Here is a 10806-nt window from a genome sequence, read left to right on the forward strand (position 1 = left end):
GGTTTTAAAAACGCTCGCAGCGAATATCCTTACTGATACAGCAACAAAAACGTTTAAAAACGCATCACTGAAACGCGGGTAAAATGTCACCCATAGAGGTTCAATGAATCATTTTAAACGAACCAAGTTGCATAAAGGACTCGGACTTTCCATCACTACAGCAGGGATGGAGGTTAACAACGGACCCTTCCCCTGGACCAGTTTATGAACTGTTTCCTTTTTATGTTGCAGTCCGATTTAATTATCCTAAAGTAATGTATGTGATACAGACAGACTAACATAAATAACATTACTGAATGTTCAAACACAGTTACAAACGAGACGTAAGTTGTCTTTTAGTCGTTGAAATAGGCGCCCGGAACCTTAATAGGTCTCAAGCAGGCGCCTGCCGGATGGTTGATTGAGCTGCACAGGGAAACGCGCATGGACGACATTGAGATCTTCTGAGAGGGGCAATCATGTATAGAAGATTGTTAAAAAACATTTATCAGATTCGTAATGGATTAGTGCATGCGCAGAATGCACGATTACCTTTCACAAAATGTAAAGATGGGGACGGTTTTGCTCCTGTTATCTGGTAAGTTACAGATTTAAGATACTGACGGGTAAAAGTCTAAATCTAAAATAAAATAGCATTTTATTAACCTGCAGACATTTCCTTTTGTGTGTGGATTATATGTTTGTAGTGCACGTTTTGTTATATTTTTTTTTTAACCTCTTAAAAATAAAATGAACCAAAAACCTAGGTACATTTGCTGTGTTAGGACTTGTCAAAGACTTCTCGTATTGCTCTTTTGTTGATTTGATTGTTTCTATTGTTCTCATTTCCCAGCAATGTATTAATTGTATATTTGATTAAGAAGACTCCTTTGATTTAATTTCTTTATTTTAGGACCCCATGTACAGCAAGGCCATTAGGAACCAGTAGCACCTCTTTTAGTGAAAATAATGAGAACTCCACATCCCTGTCAAAAGACAAAGGAAAAAAATCAGAAGAGAATGAGGCGAAAGCAGAGGATAACACTGATGGAGAGAAGAGCACCGAAATTTCAACTAAAACATTGACCTCACAGGTAGAGACCGAACCAGAGGTTAAACCTGAGGACAGCAAACTGGTTAAAAAGACAAAAAGTGGCAAGGAGAATCTTTTGGAGCTACTTGGGGCAATGAAGGTAGAGGTCACAACAGTACGCAAAGACAGATCCTCAACCGCTTCACAAATAAATAAGAAGCCCAAACATGAGCCCATGGAAAGTGCACACAGTATGTTCCAGCGTGCCACAGCTGAAGGGTTACAACAACAGTGAGTTATACATACAGACAAGTGTAATTCATTCACAAATTGGTAATGCTGACACTAAAATAAGTGGCTTTATTGTATACACGAGCTAAATCACAAGACTCAGATTAATAATGATGCACCCAATACTTCTGTTCTTTAGTGGGACGTTGAATCCAGGGCTGGTTGCTGCAGTCTCTGCCGCTGCTTCCACACTGCCCAACAGACATCAGGCAGAGTCAGAGCTTCTCAAGCAGCTGAGGAAACACGAAGCCGTGCCTGACACCCAGAAGAGAGCAGATGGACAGAACATATTGTAGGGTTCAATCCAGATGTCATGTGTATTAAAGTCCACATGAAGCTCAAAGTCTGTTTCCTAAATGCTTCATATTACACTTAGAAGCAAAAGACTGTAGTTGATGTTTGCTGGAATTCATTACATTGCGATTTTGATTGTATAAAAATTTGTGATATCTCAAAACTTTCAGAAACACAATTGCCAAAATGAAGGTCAAAAAGAGGTCAAATGCCAGATCAAACCTTCAACCTACAAGCCAGATTTGTTTTGATGATGATGGAAAGGGATATACTGAAGACAGAGACATTAGCACTGAATTTGCAGTCAGCAGAGGGTAAAAAAAAAAAAACTTCCCTAAAATGTTATTTTTAAAATGCAATACTTTTTTTCCACTAAACTTGCACATTTTGTTTTAAAGGAAAAGTCTCGTCACTGGTAAGAGGTTGAACATCTTTACTGTAGGCATGGAGCAGGCATCAGAGCTGGGTAAAGAATACTCCTGTTATATGTTATAAACGGCATATTTGAGAATGTCCATGACAAACTGAGTGTATTTACTATATTTATCCTGTCCCGTTCTCTGCTCCGAATTTCAGGCCCTACTCTTTGGGACATTGAACTAGCTCATCAGATTGTTCAGGCAACAAATCAAGCGCCTCGAAATGGCTTTGAGGAGATGATCCAGTGGACCAAAGACGGCAAACTTTGGCAATATCCAATCAACAACGAGGCTGGTGAGTTCCACTGCAAGAATAGGTTGCATCGAGCTTCAAATTTGTAAATCCTGTACCTTATCTTAAACTTTTCTCTGTTCGCATTGTGTAATATTTTTAAGGCCTGGAGGAAGAGGCGAGTGTGCCTTTCCATGAGCATGTGTTCCTGGAGAAGCACCTTGAATCATTTCCCCAGCAGGGTCCAGTCAGGCACTTCATGGAGCTTGTAATCACAGGACTCTCTAAGAATCACCACCTCACCGTTCAACAGAAAAAAGAACATATCGACTGGTTCAGAGACTACTTCCAACAGAAAGATGATGTCCTGCAAGAAGCAGAGGCATAACGATCACACAAAGACAGAAGAAGCTTTCGGAGTTCACTGTACTGAATACCCTACAGCCAACTAGTTCAGATCTTGACAGCAGTAGTAATTAGCAAACTCCATTAAGCACCTGGAAGTAATAATTGCATCAATTACCAGATTAAGAGGGTTCATCATTGATCTTGTTTAATGGTCCGCTGCGTCATAGTAATATTCAACCTGCTTCAAATTTTCAGGTTTTTGTTGCTTACTAAAACTTATTGTAACAGATGTTCAATAAAATCTGGATGTTGTGAATGCTGCTCATAATTCACTTTACTTGTTGCTTTTTCCACAATACATGTTGTTCCAAAGCAGTGTAAATAAAGAATAACTCCAATTTGCAATTGCTGTTAATTTATCCACATACAGTGCTGCTGACTGATCTTGGCAACCTTAGTAAATATGATCAAAGAAGGCTGTGAAAATCAATCCGCATTGTTAATCTTTTATTTTTAAAATTTTTATTGGATAAGAATTTAAAATAAAATACGAAACAAATGTTTTTCTTAAATACACCTTCGGGCTTATTGATTTTTTTTTGATGGTATTCGATAGAATCTGTGATGCCATGTGTCTAAACAAGATGTCCTGGACCTCCAGCAAAAATGTAGGCCCACAACATAACAAAAAGCAGTATATTTCATTGTACACATGAGGTAATTTTTATCCCTGAGTTCACCCAAGCCATCTTGAGTGTTTGCAGCTAAACGCTCTGTTTAGTTTCATCTGACCATAGAAGCCAGTTGAATTAAAGTTCCAGTCAAGTCCGATTTAGAATTTTTATTAAATATTTTCTTTATAAGCAGCTGTTTTTTATACAACACATCACCAGCTCCAAACCACTAAATGTATAGAGTATAAATATTAATGCTATATAAGTATATTATAAAAAGCACTATACACCTGCAAGGTTCCCATTCTTTAGAACGGATAGACATCAGAATTTTAGCATTTAGGCTAACATTTCAGCAAATGTGGTATCATGAAAACCTAATGTTTGATTAAAATCTGTCAAGAAGTTCAGGTTAACAGCGTATTATCTTTAAAAATATCCATCTTTGACCAAAGGCTGGGGTGCCCAATCCTGTTCAAGACCTACTTTCCTGCAAAGTTAATCTCCACCCCTAAACAAACACACCTTCCCCAGATAAATAAAATCTTTAGGAACAATTGGTTATTACAGATGGGCATACTGAAGCAAAGTTGTCAGTGAACTCAATATAAACATAGCTCTCTAGGAACTGGATTGGCCACCCATTTATTGGACAAAATTGTTGCAGAAAATTCAGTATCACACTGCTGGTTGACAGAAATACATAAGTTTGAAAGAATTCAACATTGAACTGCTGAGATACCATGGCTACATCACACGAGTCACAGTGTTTGGTAGGTTTCGTGACTAACAGACTACCCAACAGATCTATTTTACAGTTCAAGTATTTGACTTCACTCAACGGAGAACATCTGACAATTCCAGTTTTATTCAAAGTGTCTGATTACAAAGAATGTACATGTGTGTTTGAGCTACACAAACAATTTTTCAGGGAAGCCATTTAATCAACACATGAAGCTCAACCAAACTGTTTCATCAAATGAAAGTTACTCATCATACAGCATTTTACAAGTATCATTTCGCATGATATGAGTCTTTTAACAGTCACTTTCAAAAAGCAGCTATTCAGACACTGATGTATAAACAGAACCACATGTTCAAAGAAAAACAATTTAACCAAATCTAAAAATCATTTTCACGAAATACCGGAAAAACAGAGAGCTTTTGTACAGGTTAAATGTATATACAAAAATGTGATGCTAATCTCCGTTTTTGAAACTCTAAAAAAGACAAAAGAAAAGAATGAGACATTATCTCTAATGCACACCAAAGGAGGGGGGGGATTGGGAACTTATATAAATGAAAAATAATACTTTGCTATTTTCTCTTTTTTTCAACAGATTAGATCAAAGGAGATAAGCGAAGGTGAGGGGAGCTTCATAGAGAGGCTTTGCAGTGGACGACTTGCTTCAGCATATCTGCAAAAGTAAAATTAATGGATAAGTTAAATGACTAAATATTCAACAGTATTTATTAAAAAAAAAAAAAAAAAAAAAAAAAAAGTGACTCACCATTTTGGCTTACCACCGGCGATAGCTAGTAGCTTGACGCTGATGAGGCACTTTATGCCGCAACGTTTGCAGGTTCTTGTACTTTGACATGATACTTTGACTCTTCTTGAAGACAGGCTTCTGATTGAAGGGCGGTCTTGGAATTAATGTGCCCTTAAGGCAAAAAAAATAAAACAATTAAAATGTGCACTGAAACACAAACCAAATACTACACAGTTTAAAAAAATAAAAATGAATATATTATTATTATTAATAATAATAAACCTGTATAACTTATTCAGTGTTGGGGAAAAGTATTAATACTATTCAGTTCAAATACAGTATAATAAGCCTCGCTTACCATTAATGGTTTCCTGGTAACTCCATCAGGGGCTGAACCCCTCTTCACTAAAGCAGTTGGGCGAAAATTTGGCCTCTATGTAAAGAGAAACATTTAACTTTCAACACTTGAAAAATGTGATCGAACACATGCATTTATTTCTAAAGCAGTCTTGATGAATAAAATAGATAAACATTAAGATGTTAATTACCTGAAATGATCCAGGCTTCCTCAGGGTTTTTTCTGGACTTACAGAAGACCTATAAAATTGTGAAGTGTTGCAGTCACCTAAATTGTTTAGATTTATTAGCTATAACAGAACAGGAACACATTTCTTGACTTACCGTCTTTCTTTCTGTTCCTGTGAAGAGTTAGGACTCTGCAGCTTGGTGAAGCGTTCATTCAGTGTTAAATTTCCATGGGATTCTGATTCCTCTGGAAGACCAAGTAAATTAAGAGTTAAAAAAAAAATTAAAACACCAGCTTGCTGCAACAGAATACATTGTTTGCCAATAATTCAGACTTTTACCAGATTTGCTCTTGGGTGCCTTATTCCTCCAGGATGTATTGTTCTTAGGGCTAGTACTGGGTTTGTGCCCCGCCTCCCAATGAGAAACCACAACAAGATCACGTGAAAGTCGTCTGTCTATTGGTGAAGAGCTGAAAAGAAAGTCAACGAGGCATTTGAACAAGTCATAAACATCATCTGGGCACTAAAGGGATAAACTCTAAACATCAAGCATTTAGGCATGCACAAATGTTCTGATTTGAAAAGAGGAATAAGTTTGTGCCTCGTGATCTGAGGAGAGAAATGTTGCAGTTCAAACTAAATTACTCAAACATTCACAGTCCTCAAGAACCCAATTGTATTGTTGCAAATGCAGATGGACCAATGATGGATTACTACATGGGTACTTACAGCAAAGCAAGCCCATCATCGCCATGCTTCAGTTTGAATTGGTAGATTAATTTTCCCTGATTCACCTTGGCCTTTAGCAGCCTTCCTTTCGCTAACGTGAATTACTGATAAAGGCAGACTGAATGAGTGGACTGAAGAACGCTGTGTAGGAATCGTTTTACGCTCCAAAAAGTGAACAGACGGCCATGCAAGCACTTCCTTGTTATCCAGACTTGGCAAGCCAGACACATTCCTCTCAACCTATCCTTTCATACTGGATCAGATGTGTTGGGAGGCTGCAAACACTTCATGCTGGATCACGCATTTCATGATATAAACGTTGGTTTACAGCTCTGCATTCCACAACTTCATTGAGGTCCAGGTCACAGAGGAGGATTTTCCCAATACGAGACTGATTTCTCTAGATATTTCTGGCCAGTTCTCCTTTAATAAACTGCAGAAACTTCAAACTCAGGTATCCATCTTCACATAACTGTCTACTAAAATTGCTTTGATAGTTCTTCAGTTGCACAACTTCTACTGAGGTCGACTATAATGATTGACATTTTAGCAGATGTTTCATTAGGCACAACTGGATCAGGTTTTATCTTTAACAACTCCAACTTCTTGCCATTTCAGCCAATGGTTTTGTTTGTAACATAACTTCATCTCTGCTTGCCGGCAATGCTGCAATGCCAAGGATAAAAGGCATTTAAGAGCCTAAATCTTTCATAAAATACCACCCATGTGATGACAAAGGACTGTAGAGACAAAGGAGGCATGTGACAAAAAAAAGAAAGAAAACAGAACGCCCATTTTGTTGGGGTCTCTGATCGATCATAGAAGATGTGCCTTCTTTCTCACAGTAGATCTCACATAAGGCCCGTTGGTGGATGCATTTTCAAGGCATTCCTGAGTTTATTGTACATGGAGTTTTATTCTTTTGATCATGGTCATCTGATCTGATGCTGACCAAATTTTAAGATTAATCTAAGGAAAAGGTAGTTGTTTCTCTTCTTGCAAACAAACACGGTTTCCACTGAAAAGTTGAAGAGTTGTGGTTTCTTCATTCATCCAACCAATCAATCAAGTTCTTCAAAGTCAACAATATCAAATGGCAGGGTCTAAAGGTCATAACTGTAGAAATGGAATTCTTGTCCATTCTTTGTGAAATCCATTTACACTTCCATTTTCCAAGACGTCTTATCTTATGTCCGTAAGATGCAGCAGTGACAAGACTGAACATAGCTCATTGTTACCGCAGTTAGTTGCATAATGGGGCAGAGTGTCCTTCTGCAAATACTTAAAATTAAGGCTTAAAAAGCATTTCCCTCCAGATTCCCTCATCTGGATGCATCATTGCGGGACAAATGGCATTTGACTTTTGGAACAAAAAGGACTGCGACAGTGAAACTTTTCAAAGACCACTTGCTCAGACTTATCTCTTATCACATTTTCTTGACAAGGACAGGATTAACATCAAACTGTTGTCAATAATTAGGAGAAAAACAGGCATGATTTTCTTTTTTCTCTCCTCATCCATCTCATCTGACAAGGTGACACCGCTTTGATGAAAGTTGTGCCATTGAAAAACAGGAAGCTTGACCTTCTAAACATCACGCGCCCATTGCCACAGTGTGAGGGGTGATACCATACCTGTGTGCGCTCACAGAGCGACGGGATTCCACCTTTGTTTCGGAGTCCCTCTCAGGTTCTGCAGTCTTGGAGTCTGTGTTGGGGGACGACTCTCTGGATGATGACATCTTTTTGAGTGGTAACTTGCGTGGTGAGACTCCTGGGGAATCTTTGGCATTCTTTGGCGCAGTCTGAGGCTTAGGCTTCTGGACTCTCTCCGAGATTCTCGGCCTCGGTGGAGGCAGTTTGAACCGGGCCACTGACTCCGCTCTAAACCTCCTTGCCTTTATCAGTCGGCTTTTATCTTGAAGCGACAAACCTCGACCTCGAAAGCCCCTGAGAGGAACAGGTCTCACTGAGAACTCCCTGCAGAAACGCTTTGGTGGCCCATGCTCTAAACCGCTTGATGATGGTGGCCTTCTGAATTCTTGACTCTTCCTCTTCATTGGCCGTCCAAAGGGCCTTTCCTGTGGTCGAAAAGGAGGATACGGTCTAAGTGACGATCCAGATGGGGGCGGGCCTGGTCTTCGTGCTGGCGATCTGTAAGGAGGCCGAGTATGTGGACTTCCCCCTCCTCCATGTGCCCATTCCATGCCAGGTCGCCGGGACTCCCTTCCAAGATCTCCATGTGGCGCACGATGATCTCTCTCTGCAGACCACCTACATATCCATTACAAACAATACAAACATGTTGGTTATAATGCCAGTTTGTGCTGCTTGAGAAAGCTCTTGTGGAAGCTCTTAACTTCTATCAATTTAGATCCAGCCCCAGGCTGCTGAATGCCATATCACTTTTGTGCCAGTAAAACTTTAAGGGGAAATAGCCTCAAATGGTTTTTACATTTTCTTCAGTTTCACTTTATGGGCTTTATCATTAGATCCTGCGGTACTTTACACTGACAGAAAGCTGAAGGAAGCTCTCTCACCACCCTGCAGTGTACTTTGCATTCTAACACATAACTGTATTTTTACTTTACCCAGCCTGCACAGCTTCATTCTTGTACCTCTCTGGATATGAATTCCTTCCATGAAACTCTCTGGGTTTTCTCTGGAGTGGGCCAGAAAGCCTTGAATCCCCACCAGGGGGGTGAGGGTAACCTCCTGGGCCATTCCAGTGGTGCCCGCCAAGTGCTGGTCGGCCAAAGGGCCTATCCCGAGGAGTGGGGCACCAGCTCCTGTCATGTTCCTGAGGGCTTGGGCGTCGCTGTGGACCCCTGAAGGAACTATGTGGGGAAGGAATCCTCCTGTCTGGGGGGCCGTGGAAATGGCGAGATGGAGATGTGTGGCTAGGGTGGTTTTCATGAAAAAGTGGTGCTCTGTGGCTAGGGGGTCCATGTATAGGACCATGTGGGGACTGCCTGTGCTGGACTGGGGGAGGGCGGCTTGAGCGAGGTGGAGAAGGCCTCCTGCGGCCCCGCTGTGAATCCTGTGAGCTGGGATATGGATGGAAGTTATCCTGGTGCTGCATCCATGGTCCATGTGGCCGCTCTCTGCGTTCACCCATGAGCGAGGGCCTCTTGGGGTATGGCTGGGGTCCACTGTTATTATCTCTCCAACTTGGTGGGGCTTTTCCAGGAGGTCCTCTAAAACCTCTCTGGCTTCTTGAAGGGGGGCCAAATCGCCCTTCATGATTCATGCTGCTGTAGTTGTCCGAGAATGGCCTGCATTAAAAACAAAAATTGAGCAATTAATATGCAGTTACATCAGAATGAAACACTTTATCTACAGCATTGCAGTACCTGTGTTTGGAACGAGGAGATCCTGAATGTGGTCTCACCATTTTTCAGCTGTTAAACCTATCTTAAGTGAAATAAATAAGATATACATGTTACTCTCCCACATTATTGACAGAACAGGACTCAAAAAAAAAAAAAAAAAAAAAAAGGAAACAGACATTGACAAGTCTAAAATCTGAAAGTAAAAGACTTTATTGCAATGCCAACTAGTTCTGGTATTATTTTTTGCGTAACAAATCTAAAAAATAAAACCAAGCGATCCACCTCGGCATCTTAAATGATGATAAAAGAAATTACATACTACAGTCTACCCCAAAGCCATTTTTTTTAAAGCAAAAAAAAAAAAAAACGTTTTAAAACAAACGTATTTTAACCTTTGAACAAATATTAGTAAAGCATGCGCAACATGATCAAAGGTATTCATCTTGAAATTATCACACGCCACACGACAAGAAATCGATACCTTGTCAATCCAGTTATCAGATTAACACTCAATTTTGTTTTAATTATTCCACATTATACTGTTTTGTTGTTTCACACATTGTGCTTAAATAAACCATCGTTCTTTATCTAATTGTGTAGGAATTAAGCACATTAAGACGAGGTCGACGACACCACATTCCTGGCCTAACGTTACATGAACGCGTGTTTCAGGGCCGATAAGGCCTCGAGTTTCACATTCAGAACAATAATTCAAAACAAACATAATAAAACGTTTCCCTCGCAATATCGCACGTGTAGCATACAACTAAGCTTTTAAAACAACCGACGAAATATTAGGCCGAATACAAAAGCACACGGTAAACGGGTAAAACAAACAGCGCTTTCCGCCTAGAGTGTCAATGCAAATCTACGACAAAGCGAAAACATTTTCAAATATAATCTAAACAACATCATGTACCAATATACGCTACAACTTCTGCTTTAGTTTAAACCCCCATGTTTAATGTCGATAAAGTTGACCGGCTGAGTTGTTTTGACATACCCAAGGTTGTCCGACACGAAAACAGATCACCAAATCTAGTTCATCAGCAAACGCTTAGCCGTGATAGCTAGCTAACAACCGTCTTCCGTTATACGACGTTACGCATCGAAGATGAACAGTACGCGCTCTCAAAATTAACAAAAATCCGTCGCCTTCGTAGTTACATCGAAGTCATTCCGTCGAAGAGCTCGACTTGTCTGTGAAATTACATTCAGACGAGCCGAACAGCTGCGGCCGTGGTGACGTCACCGAGGGGCGCGCTCACGTCTGGACAGGAACTAGCTAGATTAATCTCGCCTGCGTCCATGTTGTTTCGTTAGCGGCTATTCTGTATTATTTTATGAACCTATTTTGTTTTTTTTGCATTCATTTATTCAAAAATATTTTTTTTCTGGCAACTTATAAACATGCCTTACTGAAGCTGAAACGGTGAAAAAAAATTATGATCATGG

The 10806-nt window shown here is 40.0% G+C and overlaps 2 protein-coding genes across 5 annotated transcripts; one reads left to right on the forward strand and one right to left on the reverse strand.

The window, feature by feature from the left end:
• The first annotated feature begins 188 nt into the window (after positions 1-188).
• On the forward strand, positions 189-3001 carry mrps31 (mitochondrial ribosomal protein S31). The gene is made up of 7 exons (XM_043239664.1): positions 189-577; positions 893-1303; positions 1443-1595; positions 1768-1911; positions 1996-2063; positions 2174-2311; positions 2413-3001. Exons 1-7 carry the CDS (start codon positions 459-461, stop codon positions 2634-2636), a joined length of 1257 nt encoding a protein of 418 aa, XP_043095599.1. The 5' UTR covers positions 189-458; the 3' UTR covers positions 2637-3001.
• An 898-nt stretch (positions 3002-3899) lies between these two features.
• On the reverse strand, positions 3900-10613 carry si:ch211-114c12.2 (uncharacterized protein LOC336578 homolog). 4 transcript variants are annotated; one of them, XM_043239661.1, is made up of 10 exons: positions 10355-10613; positions 9373-9429; positions 8638-9294; positions 7655-8293; positions 5630-5760; positions 5445-5535; positions 5312-5360; positions 5122-5196; positions 4782-4934; positions 3900-4688 (listed from the first exon to the last, which is right to left on the reverse strand). In XM_043239661.1, exons 2-9 carry the CDS (start codon positions 9411-9413, stop codon positions 4791-4793), a joined length of 1827 nt encoding a protein of 608 aa, XP_043095596.1. In that variant the 5' UTR covers positions 9414-9429; positions 10355-10613; the 3' UTR covers positions 3900-4688; positions 4782-4790. The 4 variants fall into 4 exon arrangements, with proteins under 4 accessions (XP_043095596.1, XP_043095595.1, XP_043095597.1 ...); XM_043239660.1 differs by having other exon boundaries at positions 9373-9433; XM_043239662.1 differs by having other exon boundaries at positions 9373-9433; positions 10481-10607.
• Between the last annotated feature and the right edge of the window lie 193 nt (positions 10614-10806).

Source organism: Puntigrus tetrazona, chromosome 5 (genome assembly GCF_018831695.1).
Source record: "Puntigrus tetrazona isolate hp1 chromosome 5, ASM1883169v1, whole genome shotgun sequence".
NCBI lineage: Eukaryota > Metazoa > Chordata > Actinopteri > Cypriniformes > Cyprinidae > Puntigrus > Puntigrus tetrazona.

Bases quoted from the DNA above. Each gene is read 5' to 3' on its own strand.
- mrps31 (XM_043239664.1), top strand. From the start codon at position 459: ATGTATAGAAGATTGTTAAAAAACATTTATCAGATTCGTAATGGATTA. The intron at 578-892 runs GTAAGTTACAGA...TCTTTATTTTAG, and splicing joins GGTTTTGCTCCTGTTATCTG to GACCCCATGTACAGCAAGGC. The intron at 1,596-1,767 runs GTAGGGTTCAAT...CAAAACTTTCAG, and splicing joins GCAGATGGACAGAACATATT to AAACACAATTGCCAAAATGA.
- si:ch211-114c12.2 (XM_043239661.1), bottom strand. From the start codon at position 9,413: ATGGTGAGACCACATTCAGGATCTCCTCGTTCCAAACACAG. The intron at 5,761-7,654 runs GTATGGTATCAC...CTTTCTTTTCAG, and splicing joins CGCTCTGTGAGCGCACACAG to CTCTTCACCAATAGACAGAC. The intron at 4,935-5,121 runs GTAAGCGAGGCT...TTTTGCCTTAAG, and splicing joins TTACCAGGAAACCATTAATG to GGCACATTAATTCCAAGACC.